Below are 24,576 nucleotides of genomic sequence, written 5' to 3' on the forward strand. Positions count from 1 at the left end.
CTGTTTCGTACAAAACGTATTTTGCATTTTAATAAGTATTTTTGAATTATTAGTTAATATATTTAAAATAAGTATTTCAGATTAATTCATTTAATCGTTTTCAATTATTTCATCTATATTTGTGATTTTCATGTTTCTACTTTTTAGTATCTTATGTTAAAAATTAATAATATATAAAAGGACATTCGTTTTTCATAATTAGAAAAAATATATTGTTTGTTATGCTTAGGAGTTCGAAATTATTTATATAATTATTATATTTACTCTTATGTTTTTATTCATACTTCAAATTTAATGACTTTTAATCTTTCACGTATGAAGTAATGAGTTAGTTCTAGAAAAGAGAGACAGAGTATAAAGGTTTTTTTTTTTTCTTCACAGAACTAGTTCACATAGGACGTGTCTTTTTTAAATATATATTTCATAAAATGTGTGTATAAAATGTGTGTATGGAAGATAAAGAGTAAAAAGACTTTACGTAAGCATTTATTTTATATTTGTAATATTAAATTTTATGATGTACAGTCAAAGGATAGTTTTATGTGACAATGTATTAAAAAAAATTCTAAAATCTTGATTCTTAAAACTCATTCTTTTTTTTTAGTGTAAATGATAATATGCCATGAATGAGATAAAGGGAAAATAAATATTTATGTTGAAAATTTTATACCAGTTAATTTGATAGTTTAAATTACATCTTATTAACCAACTAAGTATATAGACTGTTGTTGCAAATTATAACATAAAAATATTATTTAGATCTTGTTTGCTTTTGACCGAAAGTAATTAGGGCTGGGCATAGTTCAATGAACTGTATTGTAATTACAGTTAACCATACTATAATGTATTTAAAAACACTAAATTTGTTTCAACTAAAAACTAAATAAATTATTCTATAGTACAGTTAAAAGAAACTGAACTTTACAGAGTTTGAGTACAGTGGAACTGAACTTTACAGAGTTTGAGTACAGTTAACTGGAACCACAGATTTTTCTTTTAATAAAAAATTTCACCCCAAATTGAAAACCTTCGAAGCTAGCCATGGTAAGATGCATTCAGGGTGATATATATATATATGCTTACACGGCATTTCCCTCACCGCGGCACCTAATTCAAAAGCTTCTTTGCACACCGCACAGTGTGATTCCATGGCTAAGTGAGTGTTATCAATTTCGATGGTTGGTAAGGAATCTATGGCTGCTTTTGATGCAGGAGGGTGCTCATACCTTCCAATACCGTTGATCTCAATCTGAGATAGTTGCTCCAGAAGCCTATCGAATCCAAATATGAGTAGAAACTCTGACATGCTCGGAGGTAAGGGTCTCAGGCCAGAATTGGCACCATCGTCGTAGAAGAGCTCAAAGCCTCGACTTTCCTCCTCACTGGTAGCGGAGGTGGCAGCTGCGCTGCCGTGGAGGACGATAACGGGGTTGAAGGGGGAGCGGTCACCACCGTTGTGGCGGGTGCGGCGCAGGAAGGGACAGACAGAGTTGTCGGAGGCAGGGCGCTGGCCGATCATGTACATGGCAGCAGCAGGGAAGCGACGACGGCGAGGGTTGAGGTGGACTGAGCGCGGCGGGTGTTCGATTTCTTCGATGAATCCGCAGTCGCAGTCGGGACAGACCACGGATGTTAGGATTCAAGTTTAATTTCTTAGTTGCTGCCAGGGTAGTATTATTGTTGATGTTTTTTGTACCAGTTTACTGAATTGTACTAGTGTATCTGAACTAAAAACTAGTTGAGTTCAATTTCTTTGAACTATTTTTTAGTTCAGTTCAGATCACTTCAACTATTTTATAGTTAACTACAATTATTTATAGTACAGTGCAATGAATTGCATTTTGCCCACCCCTAAAAGTAATATAAATATTGTTGCAAATTACAACATAAATATTATTTAGATCTTATTCACTTGACTAAAAGTAATCTAAATAATATTTAGAATTTTGTCAATTCGAGCTAATAATTTGTAAATAAACACAACAATATTCTTATAAAGCTTTTATAACAAAAATAGGATTTTAGTTTTAATTTTAATAGTGTTTTGACACTTCATGTTCATTATTCTAATTCTTTTTTTATAAAGGTGGTTTTATTATAGTGTAAAAAAAGTCATTTAGCAATGACAATGGGTCGAAGCGGAGACAAAATTCATTATCATACTCACATCTCAAGTCAAAATTTATACTTATTTTCGTATTCATTGGATATAAAATTTTTATTTCACTGTGATCTCCACCAAGTAACAAGTATATTTTTACTCATGTCCATACCCACTTTCTTATTGTTTTAATATCAATTGATTAATTTAAAAAAACACAAAAAGTAAAATTTGTCTAAATTTTAAATCAAAATCCCAAATAATAATTTGATAAAAAGGAAATAATTATATAAGATATTACACAATTGCAAGTAAATAAAATTTCATAAAAGTATCCATTAATTTTGAAAATGTTAATAAAACAGTTGATAAAGTTAAAAAATATTTTTAAAAGATTATAAAAGGGAAACAAATATTCAAGTTTACAAATATTTCAAATTTTTACTTCCTTTCTCTAAATTATAATGAATTCTTTCTTTATATATTAATAACTACTTAAATGAAATCATACATAAAAAAAATTAAACTAATAATAATTTGAATTTAAATTTAGACATAGATATTTCATATTTGGAAATTCATAACAATGACATTAAGTATTATATAATAGTAAATGAAATATCTTTTTACAATTGCAACGATATTATATTTATGAGAATGAGTTAGAAAATAAAAAAATAATTAGATAAAAAATTAATAAAACATTATTCTACATGATAAAGAAAATAGCAAATAAAAATATTAAAAGAAAGTAAAAATGATGAAATGTATATTCTAGCTAGAAATATTTGATCTTTTGTATAAAGGAAAAAAAATGTATAATTAAGGATATGATAAGATAGAAAGTACCTTGAAGATTAAAAAAAAGCTTTCAAGATATTGAATTAGTTGAGCGATTGAAAAATAATGAAATTTTTTTAGCAAAACAAAAATAAATTTCATACTAAACAAAAATTAAAGATTAAAGAGAATAAATATGATAAATTTGTTTTATATTATCTAGGGTTTACGTGATTGAATACTTGAAATTGAGAGAGTAAAACATTCTTATGTAAAAAATATATATTAATAAATAAACTAAAAATAAATAAAAATAATTGAATATAGGCCTAATAAAGACTATTTGATTTGCTTAAATTGATAATATATCATTTAAACATAATCACATAAATAAAGAAAAAGATGTCTAAGTAAGATTGTAATAAGATGGAAAGTACCTTCGATGTGTGAGTGAACTTTATATTGAGCAAACCACATAATTAGAAGAGAGGAAAAAAATGTGAAGTAAAAAAATATAAAACTAAATAATAAGATAACAAAATATATATATATATATATATATATATATATATATATATATATATATATATGTATGTATATGTGTGTGTGTGTGTCTTTTAAGTTTTCTAACAACCTATGAGTATTTTAGTAATTTAAATGGGAATGAAATGAATAGAAGGATGTTCATCCCATCTACATATTCAATTAAAAAAATCAAATTTTATTCGTACTTAATTAATATAAAAAAATTTCATCAAAATGAAAACATGTTTAGAAAATACCTACAGCGATGGGATTTATTTATCATCCATAACTGTTATTAAGAACTTCAAACGCATATATATATTCTTTTTGTTGAATGGGTAAGAATGTGAAGATGAGCTTCATTAAAAAAATTAAATGGTAATCTCTTTTCCAAGCAACACCAAAATAATTAACACAACTTATCAAAATAATGGTTAACTTTAATTCCTATCCCAAGATATAATATAACAAACATTATTTTGAATGGAAGATTTAACAATGATTTTCAAACGTTCCGTTTTTTACCAAAATTTCCATGTAACATAATCATATTTTATTTCATAACATGCATCATCAGAAATATGTTTTATAGGCCAAAGATAACATGCACGTCCATGTCGTTAACTTTTTAAGTTTATATTTCTAATGCAAATTGAAAAGACTAGATTACAAGAAACAAATACTAAACCAATTTCCAAATATAAATAATAACATGAGTTTGACTAGGTTTCCGTTTTCCCAGTTTTTTTAAACAAAGATTAGCATAATGATCTCAGCTAATACATCATTACGATAAAAATATATATCGACAGTAATCTTGCTTCTCTTATATTAATTTTCTATCTTCAAGTTTTAGAAAGTAAGAAACATAAAAGTTAATTTAAAGGAACTTACGCAAATCACTCTACTTATTTTTTTTTTAGCAGTGAGAAGATTCAAATCCTAAATTAAATTAAAAGGAATAATATAATTAGGCTATCAATGTCACACGTTCACAATATCAGATTCATATCATTAGGCACGACTGTACTGCAGACATTGATATCATTTCTTAGTAACAATTTTTGTTTTTTTTTTTAAGGACTGCGAAGGGGACCCTCCTATACATTATTTATGTATAGATTTAATTATATATTTTTAGTTTCCAACATGTTGTTTGGAGCTATTTTCAGTTGTAAGTTCCAAAACTTTTAATAACTACAAGGTAAGATTTTTATTTTTATTTTTTTTAAAAAAATAGTTTAATTTCGATTTCACAATAAAATAACTTAAAATTTGTATTATGTTAAAGTTAATTTAAAGATGTATTTATATACTAATAAACAACAATAATAATGTTATTATAGTGATAAAAGTAATAATATTAATAAGGACAATAGGTGTAAATAACGATAAATAATATAATCACTGGTGATCATAAAATAAAAATAACAACTAGTGGTAATCTAAAAATAATAATGTTTTAATTTTCTTATACCAATTATGTATATTAAGATTTTTCAAGTATCATATTTATACAATTTTTGTTTCGCTGAAAGTCTTGCGTTAGATGTTTAACTAATGTAACACCTTTCAAATGACGTGACAATAAACATATTTTTCACTTATGCTGACCAACTTAATTACACTTTTGTCTCTCATAATTTCCATAAAAAAATATAATTAATAATTAAGTTAAAGGTAATACATTACCTTATAATATCATGTTATTATGATGCATTCAAAATTTAACAGACTACTGGTGGAAGAATAAAAATGTTGAATTATGATAATTGGATAACCTAATTAGTAAATAAAAATAGAGAGTGAAAAAAAAAGAAATATAGTAAACAGGAGACTAAAAATAGAATTAAATTTTGTTTTGGAATTTTTGTTGAAATAAAATTTAATTAATGATATATTAGTAAGTGTAATTAAGAATGGCGTAAAGTGAAAATGAAGAATGTGACGGGAGGGTATCACGTGTGGCATTGTTTGTTGAACGGTGTTGTATTGGAAAATTTGAATTTGCTGAATACTTGTTTGGAAAGGGATAACGAGAGTGACAAATTCACATATAAAAAGCAACCAGTTATTGGTTTTGGACCACATCTTATTGGACAACAAGATTAAAAGATTCCCTACTCATCATATCTTACTTTCGATTTCCTTACAAATTCAATTTACTTCACAACAACAAAATATATAGATACAAATTTTAATAATTACTAAAATAAATTCATACTCAATACTATTATAAAACTTTAATAGTCTTTAATTATCTATTCTAATGTTTCTTTTAATTTCGTCTCATTATTTTAAATATTTTTTGGTTTCATTTTTTGTTAAAACAAATAAATATTCATGATTCAGTCAAATTGATAGCATTACAGCAATAAAGTAAAATACAAACATCAATCACGCTATACATGATACACGCAGTGTTTAAATGTAGTTTACATTAATAAAAAATGAGTAATTCAAATTAACTCATCTCGAAAGAAGTAATTAAAAAATAAATTGAGTTAATAATATTCCAAATAATATAACGAAATTGAAAAAAGTTATCGTAATAAAAAAAATAAAAGTCATTAAACCTATTGCAAACTTATTATGAAAGTTATTACACTTATTTAGACTAATTTAATTATTTTTTTATCAGATTTAGTAATTTTTCTGGCTAAAATTAAGATGATCAATTTTTCACAAATAAAGTTTAGATTTAACTAAACTATATTTAATAACCCCTCTTAAATTTTATGATATTGTTTTGATAATTATGTATATCAAATTTCACATAACTTAATTTTTATAAATACATTATCCAAATATAAATATTTACACATTTTAAATAACATATCATAAGTTAAAATTAGGTAATAAAATAAGTTTCTAAATAATTTTGAAATTATATGAATTTTGTGCACATAATATAATTAATAAAAAATATGAATTTAAATATTTGAATCGATTTAATTTTGTTATAAAGTAGTTAACTAATTTTTATCATATTTTACATGTATATATGTCAATAAAAATGTATTATATTATGTAAAGACAAAAAAATGATAAAAGTGGTAGCAGTTTAAAAATAATGAAACTTGGTTATTTTTTAATATTAAAACTTTTTAATATAAATATTTTTGTTATGAATAAAGTTTCATCATTTTAAAATACATAATCTCTTTAAAAATCATTTTTAGAGTTCAATGACTTCTTTCTAAGGGTTCTTTTTTCCTACTTGTCTGATTGAATAATCGAAATTGTATGATTGATCCTAGTGGCGAGTTCTTCAATTTGGACCAATCAGTTTTTCTATTCGCATAAGTTGAGTTTCATCTCTTTTCTCCGTCTTTTTATGCTATCTATTGCATGTGAGCTTTCTTTCACTTACATACATCATTTTAGTCATCTATATGAGTCTTTGTTGATATGTGATCATAACAGTATGTCCTGATCGTCCTTGTGATGTTAATATGTGTAGATAGAGCATCCTGCAAGTTGGGAGAAATTTCATTGGTTAGGGACTTGTGAACTGTTGGTTAGGTAAAAACTATTACACTATTTTTAAGTTATGAATACTTTGAAATATCTAATTTTATGATTGCATGATAAATTGACTGAATAATTGATCTATGTTATGAGTGTGATCAATTGAAATGTGAAAATGATGTATGATTTGTGTTTCAGATAAAATTGTTAAGTTAGTAGAGATTGTGAAATCTAAAATTTCCATATTTTAGCATGTGATTTGAATGCTTGATTCTTGGGTGCTTAGCTGGTTTGAAATTAAGAAAGCTTAAATATGAGTAATTGGTGAAGTAGTATGATCCTCCATATTTAAAACTGTTATGAATTCATGCATTGAGAAAAGAGTACTAGTTTGATCAATTAAATAGATATAAGTTCCCTCAAAAGAAAAAAATACAAGTGTTGATATATGGTATAGCATTGAGCAATGCCAGGGTGACACTGAGCGTCTTATTTTGCGAATCGGATAGCGTTAAGCGATACTAAGGTGACGTTGAGCATACAATTCTGTGAATCGTTTGGCATTTAGTAGCGCCAAATTGTCGTTAAACGTCATTATTGTACTACAAGTTTCAAGCATTTTGACTCTAGGGCACTAAACGCCATGTGTCGTTGAATGTCGTTAAACGTAACTTTTTACGAGAGGAATGAAGTTGAGCGCCACCATTTACGAGAAGTTTGGCATTAGGCGCTACCTCTGAGCTTCAATGTGTATGTATAGATATATTTTTCTTCTTTGTCTATTTGAGATAGATTTAAAATGGACTTTATGTATGCTTTTGAGTATTATGATGATTTATTTAGATGATGATATTTTATGGATATGTGGTATTATGTTGAGATAATTTCAAAGAGAAATTATGTGTGGTGGTGATGTTTAATGTATGCATTATAAGGGGTCAGAAATGAGGTATTTTGAACTATAATACTTATTCACACTCAATTAGAGTAGTGAGAGTCACACAAGGTCATAGTTTATGGACAATGTTTAGTCCTAGACGCGAAAGGGACTACCTTGTAGGTGGTAAGACGATAATCCTTTTGTTTATGACTCTATAGAGTATAGATACCATTACAAGTGTACGTCTACGTTGATGACTCTATAGAGTATAGATACCTATATTAAAGGCATGTATCCGGATAATTGAGTTGTGTCAACGGTTTATGTGTTTTAATATGAATAATTATATTTTATCAATATTTAGCTTATATATGATAGGATTTTAATTATCTTAAAATAACTCTTATGCACGTTAGTTTACCTTGTTGTTTCTTCTAGTGTTTCTTATATTTGTTAATTTTCTTTTATGATAATCACTATTTTATTAATGTGAGTATATTAAAGCATTTTTAGAAGACGATGATGTAACAAAGTTTTTTTTATTAAGTAATTGTTTTAAATATATTTTATTATTATAGTTATTTAGTTTTAATAATTGTATTAATGTTATATATTTATATATTAAAAAAACACGCTTTGTTTTATTAATTTTATAATATTTTATTTTATCAGTTATAAACAACTTAGAATGTTAAATTCTGCATACAATCCTCCATTATCCACCCTCAATGTTGTTAGATACTCTGTACAAACCTATCTGTATTTAAGATAGATTAGCAATAAGTGCTTTTTAAAGTTGTTTTTTTTTTACTTTACATTTCCTTTTGTACTTCCTTTTATTACATTTTATTTTCTTTTTCACATTTTCTTTGTTACTTTTCACCTTTATCTCATCTTTTTTCATAGCAATTTCCTTTGAGAACAAATAAGAGTGGATCTCCAAACCCCTCCCCAACAATACCATGTTAAAAAAATATATATTTGTTCATATATAAAAAACAAATATTTATTTATTTATTAAAACTACCATCAATTTTAATATATTAAAGTTGAGTCCTCGTGCTCGTGACCGTTGTTATTTTTAGTTTATTTTCACTCTTAAGACTCTTGACAATTTTAATATAATTTTCTACCTGTGTAATTGTTTTTTCTTTAATTTTAATTAATTTTAGTTTAACCCTAAAAGTTTATATTTCTATAAATTCATAATTAATTTGACAAATCGTATTAACACAGGTTATTAAATTACTCTCAATTTTTAAATACTTTATCTCTTTACTTTATTTACATGGAAGTTTTATAAATACTTGTATTTCCTTATTTTTATAAAATAAAATTTTAATATTTGACAACGAGATATATTTTATTATACTTTGATTTTATTATTGTTTTATAGTGATTACATTTTATACTTTAAAAAATTTAATAATATATTTTGATTTCTAAAAATATTTAAAAGAGTTCTGTGAGTAGATATACCTTACCTTCAAAGCCTAGTGAAAAATGATGATATTAAAACAGGACATAAGATGGTTGTAGGGAAACCAATCTACAGGATAATCAATCTAATATGTATAGAAAGAACCAATTTAATATGTAAATATTAGATCGGTTAAAGAAACAATTGATTTAATATGTCTTCTTCAATACAAAGTGTGAAAATCCTTTTCACTTTTCGAACTTTGTCTTCTTATGCACTTTCATTGTTTCTTTTTCTTTTTCCTACTAAAAAACTACGAAGCTCTCGTCTCTTCTAGGCCACTCATTGTTGTTGTTGTGCCTTAGCACTATCGCGTTGCACTTCAACAAACTTGTTCTTCTCTTCCAAGCCACTCTTCAACAACTAATGCAACAAATTAGTGTTTTTTTTTCTCATTTTCTCATGCTCAGGATTTTTGTTTGTGGAGAAAGCTCTTTTCTAATTGTCTCTTTTCGACGCTTTGTGTTTTTCCAATTTCTTTTGCAAATGAAACACAGTCATGACACCACTGCTTTACTGAATGTGTGTCATTGGTTCCCATGATATTTCGTGAAGTCTCCTAGTCAACTAAATGTATTGTCCATGGTGTTTTGAAATTGGGGTGCGGAGTTCTTCATGATGATTTGTTGGTGGTTCACTAGTGGTAATTCATTGGTGCTGGACTATGGTGGTTTGTTGATGATTTTTTGTGGTCGTTCTCTCATTTGTTCTTTCACATGGTCACTTTTGAAAATGTGAAGCACATTTGTGATTTAATATATATATATATATATATATATATATATATATATATATATATATATATATATATATATATGATATTATGATGAAGATGAGATGCACTAGCTAGTATGAAAATTGTATGTCGATATTTGTCGATATTGTGATATAACATATTGCTTTGATATTTTATAGGTGTGGATGAGAAATATTTTGAATCATATTGTATACTATTAAGCGTGAAACTCATAATGTAAATAAGTTTTATTAACAATTTAAGTAAAAGAAGATTTGAAAATCGAGCTATTACAAAGTAAATACAATAAATCATCTAAATTAATATATGAAGATATAAATGGACTTTTGAATATATTAATAATGAGTCAAGTGTTAGTCTTTGATATAAAATACGATAAAAACTTTCTAAATATTACTCTTCCATGGATTTTCCCACAACAATAATGAAGATGACATATGAAATATTGGTTGTTTGATTTTAATTTAATATTTATATTTTCTAATGGTTATTATGCCTCGTGATTTGCTACAATAATAGGCAAAGGTAACTTGTGAAACATTGATGTTTTTATTTTAATTTAAGATTAGTTTATTTTTATTTTTACTATATTTTAATTCACGGGTTACATGTCTTGTAACTTTTGAACTCTATCCTAATATGATTGTTTGACATCTTTATCTAATTTATGGAATGTGTGTGTGTGAATAAATAGTCGTGATAGAAGAGTGAGTTACAAATAGTTGAGCAAAGAAGAGATAATAGCCTTTGCTTGGCGGAAACGTAGTTAAATCCGTACGAGCCAATCTTCGTCAAACCGGTCAACAATGGCGGCTCCACCACTCCTTTCCCACCAAATCCAAAACTCTCTTCTTTGATTATTCATTGATAATTGTAGTATTTTGAACATATATAATGAGTATTTAACTTTAAAGAGTATAGTAAAATTGGAATGTTAGAAAAATGTGTATGAATGAACCATCTATAGCTATGACAAATAGCCGGATTAGAAACACACATGATTTGACATTCACATTCAAATTCGGGGACAAACCACATCAACCACACTTTCTTTTTTATTAATTACAACGACAGTCGTTGGTTCATTCTTCACTCATAAATTGAATTGAATAAAATAAACCCCTCAGCGTGATATCACAAGACGTGAAAATGGAAAAGAAAGACACAAGCCACTGTGTTGTTCAGAGTTCAATTGTTTTTTTGTCCACCACCATCACCACCTGGCACTGCTAGACCATTCCAACTTCCAACAGCACAACATACCCAATGACTTCAACGTCCTCACTCCAGTTTTGAGTCCCTCAAAGATTCCCTCTTGTTCTATTCTATTCTCTGCCACAACTATCAAGTACATGAGTTTTGCCAAAACAACAAAAAGTACACAGAGCACAAGAAAAGAAGGAGGGTCATCATTAATGTCAGAGCAGGAAACCGATTCATGGGGCTTCCTGTTTGTCTGTTTCTTGATCCTTTTCTCAGGTACTAACCTAAAACTCTGTCGCTGATCTTGTCCAGAAAAGGTAAGTTTTTGCCTCAAATTCCTTTTGGGTTTATAATAGTGATTGTTTTGGATGGTACACCTTGATACGGAGCAGTGTTTATTATTAAGTATTAAAAGCACCGAGCTTTGTAGTGGGGTGTTGTTAGATTCTCTATTTATTTTTGTTTATTAAGATTTTCCTAGGCTGATCATTGATTCTGTTTTGTTAGTTGTCTTTCACGCTTACCCAGGTTGTGGTGATTGAACAGGTAAATTGGTTGTTGGGGATTCGTTGGCCACTGACGCAGAAGTTCTGCTGAAGCTGAAATCTTATTTGCTTGCCCAAACTCGTACGAACAGAGGAGGGTACATAAGCTGGAACAAGAACAGTTCAAATCCTTGTCAATGGTCAGGAATCGATTGCAGCCTCTTGAACGGGACAACACTGAGGGTTGTGAAAGTAGACATCTCTTACAGTGAAATTTATGGTAACATATTCGATGGGTTCTCTAATCTCACTGAGCTCAGACACCTTGACATCTCTTGGAACTCTCTCTCTGGGGGGATTCCTGAGGACTTGAGGATGAGCCAGAAGCTTGTGTATCTCAATCTCTCCCATAATACTCTCGAAGGGGAGTTGAATCTGAAGGGATTGACTCAGTTGCAAACCGTGGACTTGTCTGTTAATAGGTTCCGTGGGGAACTTGGGCTGAGTTTCCCTGCCATTTGTGACAGTTTGGTGACTTTAAATGTTTCAGATAATCACTTGAGTGGTGGGATTCATGGCTTCTTTGATCAATGCTTCAGTTTGCAGCACTTGGATTTGAGCACCAACCATCTTAATGGAACCTTGTGGGCTGGATTTTCCAGGCTGAGACAGTTTTCAATCTCAGAGAATTTTCTCACTGGGGTTGTTCCTCCCCAGGCTTTTCCAGTAAACTGTAGCACCGAAAAACTGGACCTTTCAGTGAATTTATTTGTTGGTAAAGTCCCCGAGGAGGTGTCCAACTGCAAGAACTTAGTGGTTCTCAACCTCTCTAGTAACAATTTCACGGGAGATATTCCCCGTGAAATTGGTTCCATTTCTGGTCTTCAGGGATTGTTCTTGGCGAACAATACTTTCTCAAGGGATATCCCAGAGACCCTTTTGACCTTGACCAATTTGTTCATCTTGGATTTGAGCAGAAACCAATTTGGTGGGGAAGTGCAGGAGATTTTTGGGAAATTCAAGCAACTGAACTTTCTTTTGCTGCACTCAAATTCCTACACTGGAGGGTTGAACTCATCAGGCATTTTTACATTGACAAACCTTGGACGTTTGGACTTAAGCTTCAATAATTTTTCTGGTCCATTACCTGTTGAAATCTCAGAAATGTCTGCACTCGCTTTCTTAACCTTAACCTACAACCAGTTCTCTGGACCTATTCCTCCCGAATTGGGAAAGTTGACTCACCTTATGGCACTTGATCTTGCCTTCAACAATTTCAGTGGAACGATCCCACCAAGCCTTGGAAACTTGACTTCTCTCTTATGGCTAACCCTTTCAGATAATTCATTAACCGGAGAAATCCCACCAGAGTTGGGAAACTGCTCGAGCATGTTATGGCTAAACCTTGCAAACAACAAACTATATGGAAAAATTCCCTCCGATCTAACAAGAATTGGAAGGAATGCAAGGGCCACATTTGAATCAAATGAAAAGAGTCTTGGGGGAGTTGTTGCTGGCAATAGTGAGTGCTTAGGAATGAAGAGATGGATACCTGCTGATTACCCTCCGTTCAGCTTTGTGTATACCATCCTGACAAGGAAGAATTGTAGGGCCCTTTGGGACAGGTTGCTCAAAGGATATGGTATCTTCCCCATGTGTACTTCTGATCCCTCTGCTAGATCATCACACATAGCAGGGTATGTTCAGCTAAGTGGGAACGATTTGAGTGGAGAGATTCCTTCAGAAATTGGAAATATGGTAAACTTTAGCATGTTGCATTTGGGAGATAACAAGTTCACTGGGAAATTCCCTCCAGGGATGGTAGGTTTACCACTCGTAGTCTTGAACATGACCAGAAACAATTTTTCTGGTGAAATTCCAAGTGAAATTGGCAACATGAAGTGTCTACAGGATCTTGATTTGTCTAGGAACAATTTCTCTGGAACATTTCCCATAAGTCTGGCACACTTGGATGAGCTTAGCAGGTTCAACATCTCATACAATCCCCTCATATCTGGTACAGTCCCACCATCCGGACACTTACTCACTTTTGACAAGGATTCATATTTGGGTGACCCCCACCTGAAACTCCCAAAGTTCTTTAACATCTCTGATGATAGAAATAGCACATTACAAAGAGTCTTGAAAAATCCCACAAAATGGTCATTGGTTTTGGCTCTAGGATTAGCTATCGTGGTCTTTGGACTTCTTTTCCTTGTAATATGTTTCTTGGTGAAAAGTCCATCAGTGGAACCAGAGAATCTCATGAAGAAAATAAAGAATAAGAAAGCACATGATTCAGGAAGCTCGGGATCTTCACCATGGTATTCTGACACAGTTAAGATATTCCACCTGAACAAGACAGTTTTCACACATGCAGACATCTTGAAAGCAACCTCCAACTTCACGGAGGAAAGAGTCATAGGAAGGGGTGGCTATGGAACAGTATATAGAGGGTCATTTCCGGATGGGAGAGAGGTGGCAGTGAAGAAGCTCCAAAGGGAAGGAACTGAGGGTGAAAAAGAATTCAGAGCTGAAATGAAGGTTCTAAGTGGTCAGGGATTTAGCTGGCCTCATCCAAACCTTGTCACACTCTATGGTTGGTGCCTCTATGGTTCACAGAAGATACTTGTTTATGAGTACATAGGAGGTGGAAGCTTGGAGGAACTTGTGACTGATACAAAAAGGTTGAAATGGAGGAGGCGCCTAGAAGTGGCAATTGATGTGGCTAGGGCACTTGTCTATTTACATCATGAGTGCTACCCTTCTATTGTGCATAGAGATGTGAAGGCCAGTAATGTGTTGCTAGACAAGAATGGGAAGGCCAAGGTCACAGACTTTGGACTTGCTAGGATTGTTGATGTTGGAGACAGTCACGTGAGCACTATAGTGGCTGGCACAGTGGGGTATGTTGCACCAGAATATGGACAAACATGGAAAGCCACCACAAAAGGGGATGTGTACAGCTTTGGGGTTTTGGTTATGGAGCTAGCAACTGGGAGAAGAGCAGTGGATGGAGGAGAAGAGTGTTTGGTGGAATGGACTAGGCGTGTTATGATGGCTTCTGGAAGACAAGGGTTAGGTCAATCTGTGCAAGTTTTTTTGAAGGTAAGTGGGGTGGTTGAGGGTGCTAAGGAGATGGGTGAGTTGCTCCAAGTTGGAGTGAAATGCACACATGATGCACCACAGGCTAGGCCTAACATGAAGGAGGTTCTAGCCATGCTTATTAAGATATACGATCCCACTGGGGACTCAAATTATGGACACCTTGTGTAGTGTAGCCTTTTGTGAGTCAAGATAGAAAAATTGTGCATAGTGTAAGTTTCAATACAGTTTACATAGAAAACACATGTCATACACAGTTGATTCTTCTTGTGTAAAGAAACTCATTATTCATGTTGCAGAAGTTCCTCAATTTTGTTCTGTATCCTTGAGACTTTACTTTTGTTGAACATCTTTCGTGCATGCTAAGCACCTCTGTTCAATTTGTCTTAATCAATGGCAATGTAAAATATTTCTTTTATCAATCAGTCCCTAAGATTTCTAATTAAGTTATGAAGAATCTCAGAGCTCAAATACAGTAAACAGGGAGTGAATTCTCCTGCTTAAACCTGACTTTTAACCTAGTTTTTAGAGAGAAAAAATTGGTTAGAAACGAGTTTAAAACTCCAACAAAACATAAGAAACACATCACTATAATAAGAAACATGCTAACAAAAGAAATATATAAATATATCTCTGTTTATAAATAAAAAAATTCTTAGCCGTTATCATATATCACCAGCTTAATTTAATATATGCAAATTTAATTTAATATAAAATTAATGAATTGGGCCAGTACCACAATTTGACTGAACTAATATAAAAAATTGTTCATTCTGTTTTGTATTGTTTGTGCAGTGGATGGTCTAGTGTGTGAAAAGAGTTTAAACTTTATTCCATCCTTTTCAAGAGTATGGTGTCCCAACATTTTGAACCTATAGAGTCAATGTTCTAATAATTGTTAGGGAGATTGATATTTGAATTTTAAATTAGAGAATTTAATGTGATCAAATAAATGATTAATTCTAAATGAAATATTATTGTATTATTTGTTAGCACATGAAATATAATTTATATGAAGAAAATATTTTCGTTAAGAGGTTTATATATGTTAACAACAAATGATATTATATATATATATATATATATATATATATATATATTATAGCAAGTAACAAATGTTGTATATATTTATAAATAGAATGTATTTTAATTTTTTTTATTAATTTGTTAGTGTAAAAATAGGAAAAACATGAGAAAAGAGAATTGAATTGTATTTAAAAACCTTTTGAAAGATTTTCACAAGTGTTGTTTGAATACAAGACAATAGGTTTATAGTGGTGAATTGGTTTAACAAAGATTTTTCAAAAATAGAATTTAAAAATTTTTCTTTTTAAATAAATGCAAAGATTATAAAATGTAAACTAATAAGTTAAGGAACTTATGAAACAAAATATTGGACCCTTGATAAGGTTATGGCTAAGAAGAAATAAGAAGGAGCTCCAAAGAAGAAGTCTCTCCTATTTTGTAAAAGATCGTGTAGACTAGATTTAGGCCTTCAATTAGCCTTTAATTGGATGACTAAGACTACGAAAAACCTTAGAGAAAATCTGGCTTTAGGAGAGACCAAATTTAGGTCAATTTAAGGTGTTGAATGTAGCCATGAATATGTATTGGTTTTGTTTTGTAAGTTTTACATTTTTGTGTCATAGAGTATCAAGGGTTTAGGCATCTATAAACAAGACCACTTTTGCACAACTCTCCTTTTTTATTAATAAGAATTCATTTGCTAAAATGCATGTCTTATTGTTCTCTAAGATCATACATCAAAAGTAGGAATGACAATGCAGGACGGGCTCACACATAGTGAAAAGTTTGAGATAGACTAAGATTTTGAGCTCACTGACCCGCTTAAACCCAATCTGCATAACTCATAGCCCGTGCAAGCTTGGGACGATGTAGAGGAAGCTTGCATCAACAAAGTCAACTTTTCTTGTTCATTTATATTTCACATGTTTCAGTTTTAACAATTTAGTGCCTTTGAATTTGAGTTAAATAGTGCAACTTAACTCAAATTCAAATACAATGTTACTAATTATTTCAATAAAGTAAGATTTTGTTTCTAAAGTTTTTATTTTCATAAAGAGAAATTTTTTTTTTTACTAACGATGATTTGTAGATACATTGGCAAAGCTAAAGGACTTCAACCAAACGTCACTCATAAATTTCATAGTGGTAAGGTTACCTTATTTCTGCATTGAAAAATAATTACTCTTTGAATGTCATATTTATTTTCAATTTCTCTTAATTGGGTACAACCAAATTATTTCACTCAAATGGTTTTATCTCTTACACATTGTACCCCAGATCCCAAATCACAATTTATAATCTATTTAAAAATAGAACGAGAAAATGTTTCTACTAACCACAAAATGTGGGTCAATCCGCAGGACACAAAGAATGTGGCGTAAATATAACATTCAGTTCGTTTTTCACAAGTAGGATAAATTAGTTCAACCTCCATTTCATAGGTTAAATGTCGGACGGGTATAGAGAAATTAACCCATTGTCATTCCTAAAAAAAAAGAAAATAAAAACTTAAATAACTTTTAACGAAGTTCCTTGTCCGAAGCTACCATTAGTAAGGACATTTTAAATCAAATAATTTTTTTTTTCAGAAAGTGTGATCAAATTGTTGAATAAGCTAACGAATTTTACACAAGTATCCCCTAAAGTTAATAGATTTTTCGTACTTTGCTCAATCAAGTATGAAATCCCCGTTTCAAGGTTTATAATAATTTGTGTCGTTCACAACTTCCTACTACAAATATTTCAATAAAATATTTTATTCAAACTTGAAAGTGAGAGAACCTGATCACCTTTACAGTGAGATTAATAAGACAAATATCAAAATAACACCTGCAAAATGGCACATTCCATTTCATCAATTAACCTACTTTTTAATTGTTTAGCATCGAATCCAAAAAACTTTATTCGATGAATAGTACACATACTCATGATGTGAAATCATATTAATTGAAGTTTCTATGTGAATATATTTTAATTTTGTTTTCTTCTTTTAATTTAGTCAACATTTTAGTATAAGGGAGACTTACATCTTTTTGAATTGATTCATCACCAATCAATAAAATTATGTTGATTTAAATTAATTTATTAGTTAAAAATACATTTGAAAAGTTTCAATTGTTCTCTAATTGTGGTCAGTGAACTGATATGTTCATTTTTCTTACAAAAATATTATTTATTTTATAAAATTACATTTTAGTAAAGTTATAAAACTAAACTTAATTTAAATAGATAAAGTTAAGAGAAAAATATAAAATGTATCAATAATTTAATCCAAATTTTATTTAATTGTTATTTTTATAGAAATTAAATTACCAATAATAACAAGCAAATATTTTAATTTCTTACAAATATCTAAAAAATATTACAAGCAAAAAACTTTAAATTTAAATATTTATTATAATTTTTTACTTTAATTATTTTAAAAGATGAGATGGTAGAACTAATCCACTCGAGGGGCTAGACGTCCTCTTGTTAGATTAATCTGATGAATTAATAGAGTAAAATTACCATTCATTCATGCTTATTTGATAGTGGATTAGTGAACTTAGATAGGGTTTTCATGTTATTTATCCCAATCTAATTCATATAAATATATTGCTTTTTAAATAAGCTTAATAGCGTATCTATTATTTTTTAGCTGATATTAATAATTTCTTATTATTTGTAAATTTTTCAATTAAGTTTCATATTTATTGAAAACTTAATAATTTAATCTTTTTTTCCCTTTATAAAAAGTTCACTAAAAAAATAATGCAATCAATGATATATCAATAACCTAATACATTATCCGTTCTCCTTTTTTTAACCTCTTAAACATTAGCTTATAGTTTACTCTAAACTTTCTTATGAAATACGTTTCATTATAAAACACAAAGCCAGACGAAAAATTCTGCCACCAAAAAGATTAAACCTTTTCTCTCTAATCCAATATCGGATGAAGAAAAGAAGCTGTTATGGATGCTCGAGGCAATCAATCTTACAAACAAAATTAATGTGCTAGAGAATATGCCATATTTAATAATTTTCTTTCAAATGTGTAATATAGAAATAATCTTCATCCATTATCAGAGAATAAATATTGATTGTTTACAATCAATTCTTAATAATTCTTTTTTTTTGTATGAACTAAATTTTCGATTTAAGAATTTAAAAACTTAGAACACAAATTGAAAAAATATAGTAAAATTACAAATTGAAAAATAAAATATGATTAGATATTTGTTTAAATAATCCTTCTTATTACAAATTGATTAAATAATCCTTCTTATTATAATTGTTTAAATATTTAAATTCAAGATTAAACCATCAACTGATTTATTTAATCAGTTAAACTAATTATATAAATCAAATCAAAATATTATTTAATCTAATTGATATTTAATTATCAAAACAACATTCAATTCTTTCTTAATTTGATTTTCAACGTAAAAAATGTTAATTGTAATTATAAGGTACAAAATTAACTCAATTCGACTTAGATCTTCATTCCTTAAATTGACGTTTAATAATTGCTTAATCTTCATTGATGACAAATATAAAATACAAATAAGAGGAGAAAAGTCAAAACATATTTGAGCAGAAAGAAAGAATAGGAGATGAATAAACAATTTTTAAGTCTAACAAATAAGCAAATGATATATTTAGAACACATTTAGACCATATATAAGCTTTCAAATAAAATCTAAACGTGTGTTTTAATTAGTTTCATAAGTTCAATTTGAAAAAGTTTAAAATATAAAAAAAGGAAATTAAATCCGCATGAGTTTTTTAAAAAAATTCAACAAATTTGTCTTCTAAAAATCATACAAAATAGTAAAAAATTCCACACCAACAAAATCGTATGTCTATTTTAAAGTCTTGGAAATGTTAAATTCAATCTAACTAGAATCAATAAAAAATAATATTTACAGAAAAAGGGTATGGTCAAAATAATAATAAAAAAGGTCATATCAATTAAAAATAAAAAATTAAAATAAATATGTACATTAAACTCAATTTATTATTACTAAAACAAAATGAAGTAAAATTGAAAAAAAAATTACTTTCATTAAAAAAAAGTTATGAATATGTGAAAAAAAATGTCATCAATAGCTTTCCAACTTGCATTAACTGATGAGTTTCACCATATATATATTTATGAGAAAAAGAAATCAAACATTGTTGTTAGAGGTTCTTAACTTCATCCCAAAACCTCCTTTCTCTTTGAGTTTGTTAATTTTAGATCCAGGGAAATGGCCTTTAACGATACTTGTCTCTGAGGCCTATCAAACCATCCATTTAAACCTTTATCACGAAAAATTCATACCTACACCTCTTTTATCACCTTTACCTCATGAATTTTTTACCAATGCATTCTTGATATACTTTTTCCACCTCAACCTTCACTAGTAAAAAAAAACAATCTTTTAACACACTCAATACGCTTCAGTTTTGAAAAAATCGAAATACATTAAAATGCAATGACATTTTCGTTATTAACACAAACTTATATGTATCGGTTCACTAGGAACTGAAGCCTATGACATATATTGCCTTGGTTATATAACAAACCGAAGCATAAAATCCTCTGTAATTCCACCTATCCTTTGTAACTTGGACTAGCAACTTTTCTGTAAAAGTCCTACCACATCGATTTTGCTCTGAATCGTGGCCTAAAGGGGATACTGTCTTGGTTTCTTGGCCAATCGAGGCAGAAAACTCTGCGTATTTCACCACCAAGTCAGACCTTACAATTGACAAAAGTTTGAATGGGACATACTGCTTCGGTTACTTGTAGAACCGAGGCAGTAGGTCCTGTCAGTTGTTGACATTCTCTAAAATTGAACGTTCCAATCCATTTTGTCGACCTCTACTGCCTCGATTTTCTTCGAACCAATGTCATTGGTTATTTATGCTTCGATTTACCCTCCAACCGAGGCATACAGGTTTATTTAGAATTTTTTTTAACTCTTAAGGCATCGGTTGACAGTAGAACCGAGTTAGTAGAGTGCTTACTGCCTCGGTTATTTATGGAACCGAGGTAGTAGCTCTTTCGCTAGTTCAAATTACAAAAACATAAAAAGAGTTAATAATTCTTCTTCTTCCCCTAGCGTACTACGTCCCCGTTCTTCTTCTTCCCCTAGCACGACCTCCCCCTACAATTGTTGCAATTGGGCGAACCTCCACCACCAAACGCGAAGTGCTCCTAACATGTCCTCCATTTCTTTTGCACAAATAACTCTCCAATTTGCAATCTCCATTTCTATTTCTCTCGCGGGTTGGCCATTGTTGTCTTCTTGCTACGTCCACCGTTGTGCCGCCACAGTTCGTCTACCACTGTTGCCTCCATTGTCTCCGGCGAAGCGTTGTCCAAGTTGGATGGCTCCATTTCTCGTGCGATCTGCAGGGGTATTCTCTCCAAGCGCTGCCTTCGCCATCGTCCTCGTTGCTTCACTGTCGCAGCCATGCGTTGCTGCCACGGTAAGTTGTTAAAAACCCTTTACATTTTGATTTGTCTGTGATTGATATATTGTATTTGATGTAGTATTTGATTGATATTGGTTAAACATTATATGTATTATTTGATCTGTATAAAAAAAGTTAGATAATTATATATTGATTCGACATTATTTTTGACATTAGAATCTAACTAAATTAGATATAGATTAAAAAACCGGTGTTAGGGTAATGTTTTTCATATAATTAAGATGGACTACTATAGGGGTTCAAAACTGAAATCTTGTGTAATTTAATGTAAATTAAATTAGAATATAAAGGAAAAACAAAATGAAAAGTGATATTTTGGTTAATTCTTTAGCATATCAAGAGGACATAACTGAAAGGAACCTTTGATTCCCTTATTTTAGATAATTATTCACAGTATTAACGTAAGTGAAAACAATTTAAACACTTAAGGTAAAGAACCTAAAAGCTTATTCAGTAGAAGTTGGTGTTATTTTAAATATACAAGAGAGCAACTACGAAACAGTATCCGAAGTGAAGCTGACTTCCTTCTGAATCTATTTATTGTAAATATGGGATTATTAGGATATAAATATCCTAGTATCTGTGTAGTAATTAGGAACAAAATATGCTTAGAATCTTAATATCGATTCTATCAAATTTACTTTTGAAAATAAATTATGTAATTATTTATTTGTTTGAATACATTGTTGCTTTAATATATTATTTACTTGAATATATTGTATGTTGCATCTGTAATTATTTGTTTGTTTGAATATATTCTTGTTTTGAATTAGCCTTAGTTTCCCGTTCAAGATTCAATACCAAAATTATTTACTATCTTCAATTTTTTTAACAAATGTACTTTTTACAAATGAATAGAAAGGAGATAGTAATAATAATTTACAAGTATTGAATCTTGAATTGTCCAATTGGACAGTTTAAGAAGACTAATAATTTTTTCATAATTTTTTAATATATATAAATTTTAACAGACATGTATTAAATTTCATGAAAATTTGCAGTTGTGTTTTGTATTGATGTTCGGGTGCATATTTGATTATGGTTTGCAATCACTTTCATTTGATGTAACCTGAAGACCAATGCGAAATGCTGAAAAAATTTCGTGAAATTTTAGATATGTTGTTTAAAATTTATATGTTTAATAAACTATAAAAAGTGAATCTTCTTGAATAGGATAGGGTCACACCTTGAATACAAAAGTGATCATTCAAGACAATTGAAATTGTGTAAAGAATTTCAGTAAATATGCATACAGATCGACATTAGATTAATTTACCACGCATCAGCGCTGAGTACGAGAGAGGGATAGAAGAATTTATATAGTTTACGTAACATAATGATAATACAAGTGTCAATGAAGTCAAGTTTAAATGTCCCTGTGTCAACTGTTTGAATGGGAGGAAGTTGAACGCAACCAATATTAAGGAATATCTTATTTGTGATGGTTTCGTAAGAAGTTATATAACATGGATCTGACACGGCGAATTAATAGACTTTCCAACTGAAAACGTATTCGATTCCACCATAATAGATCGATCGAAAGAAGAGAAATTAGAGGACATGATCCGCGATGTTGGCGCATAAGCTTTTGCCCAAGCGCATGTGTATGAAACGATGTCCACTGATGCAGAGACTCCTTTGTATATCGGTTCAACTAAGTTCACACAGTTGTCAGCGGTGTTAAGGCTCATGAATTTAAAGGCGACCAATGGATGGATTGATAAGAGTTTTACATAATTGTTGCCGCTGTTGAATGAAATGTTGTCAAATGAAAATACATTACTCACTCGTAATTATGATGCAAAAAAAAATTCTTTGTCTGATGGGTATAAAGTATAAATGGATACGTGCATGTTCGAATGATTGCATATTATATATGAAAGAGTATGAAGTTTTGACAAAGTGTCCAAAATGTGGGTTATTACGATAGAAGTCAAAAAACAATAGTGAAGATAATGGTCACAAAAAAAAATGGGTCTGCTTTGAAATTAGTTTGGTACCTTTCACTCGTGCGTAGACTTAAGCGTTTGTTTGCAAATCCAAAAGACGCTAAAAATATTATATGACATGCAAATGAGAGAACAACTGACGAAATGCTTTGTCATCCAGCTGATTCAAAGCAATGGAAAAATATTAATTAACAATTCCCCCAATTTGGTGAAGAATATAGAAATATTAGGTTTGATTTAGCTACTGATGAACTCATTTGGTAATTTAAGTATCAATCACAATTGTTGGCCCGTTATACTGATAATTTACAACTTACCCCCTGGATTATGCTTGAAAAGAAAGTATATGATGTTGTCAATGCTTATATTTGGTCCATAGCAACCTGAAAATAACATAGATGTTTATCTCAGCCCATTAGTTAAAAACTTAAAGTTGTTGTAGGTTGATGGGATTGAAAATTTGATGTTTTCGCTGTCATTTCCCTTTACTACATAGTGCTTCTTTTGATGCCACTATGTCTACATTCACATCATATGAACTTATTTGAGTTGATATGATGTTTGCTTTATGTTTCATCTAATGCAGACACTAATGCAACATATGCAAATGATGTAACCTATGATAACACAATGTCTTGTGATGACTCCACAATTCAAGAAGAAGAAATGATCCATGTATATGTATAAATGATCTTCATCTTCTCTTCAACTGTCAAAAAAACATTTTAATGATGCTCTAGATTATGATTTTGTGCAAATAGAATATGCTTTTGAGGATGATGAGCTTATACTCTTAGCAAACCTTATAACATCCCATTATATATATATATATATATATATATATATATATATATATATATATATATATATATATATATATATATAAAGAAGAAAATAATTTGTCATTATATATAGTGATTAATTTAAATATAATTTATAAACTTAAAATTATTGGTATTTAGTTAATTAGTAATCAATTTAGATAATAATTTTTTAATGACAAAACTTTGATAGTTAATGTTAGTGACCAATTTAAAATTTAATTAACAAATCAATTATAATTTTTTATTAATAATAAAAATTATTTTAGATATTAATAATTATAAGTTTATAAATTATTCTAAGTTAATCACTATAATGATTAATTATTTTTATCTAAAAATTAGTTACTATTTAAGAATTGTTTTTAGTAATATATCAAACAAATTAAGCGAGAATAATTTAATAAAAAGACAAACGCAAAAACCTAAACACAGTATTCTTTAAAATTAATTAACTATATCCAAAATGAAATTTCTTAGGTAATCTCCCACTACATTTCCACATAATTTATTTAAGAGATCATTAC

The 24,576-nt window shown here is 29.7% G+C and overlaps 1 protein-coding gene and 1 pseudogene across 1 annotated transcript; one reads left to right on the forward strand and one right to left on the reverse strand.

The window, feature by feature from the left end:
• Positions 1 to 1,009: 1,009 nt before the first annotated feature.
• LOC124834457 (putative E3 ubiquitin-protein ligase RHC2A pseudogene) lies at positions 1,010 to 1,630 on the reverse strand (annotated as a pseudogene).
• A 9,488-nt stretch (positions 1,631 to 11,118) lies between these two features.
• Positions 11,119 to 15,109, forward strand: LOC148203437 (putative LRR receptor-like serine/threonine-protein kinase At1g74360). The gene is made up of 2 exons (XM_088106175.1): positions 11,119 to 11,473; positions 11,744 to 15,109. Exons 1-2 carry the CDS (start codon positions 11,347 to 11,349, stop codon positions 14,956 to 14,958), a joined length of 3,342 nt encoding a protein of 1,113 aa, XP_087962301.1. The 5' UTR covers positions 11,119 to 11,346; the 3' UTR covers positions 14,959 to 15,109.
• Positions 15,110 to 24,576: the final 9,467 nt, after the last annotated feature.

This window comes from Vigna umbellata, chromosome 2 (assembly GCF_029865625.1).
Source record: "Vigna umbellata cultivar VRB3 chromosome 2, Vumbellata_1.0, whole genome shotgun sequence".
NCBI classification, from domain to species: domain Eukaryota; kingdom Viridiplantae; phylum Streptophyta; class Magnoliopsida; order Fabales; family Fabaceae; genus Vigna; species Vigna umbellata.

What these genes read in the sequence shown, in the direction of transcription:
- LOC148203437 (XM_088106175.1), top strand. Translation starts at nt 11,347, where the DNA reads ATGAGTTTTGCCAAAACAACAAAAAGTACACAGAGCACAAGAAAAGAA. An exon ending in TTTCTTGATCCTTTTCTCAG is followed by an intron (nt 11,474 to 11,743) that starts GTACTAACCTAA and finishes GTGATTGAACAG; the next exon opens with GTAAATTGGTTGTTGGGGAT.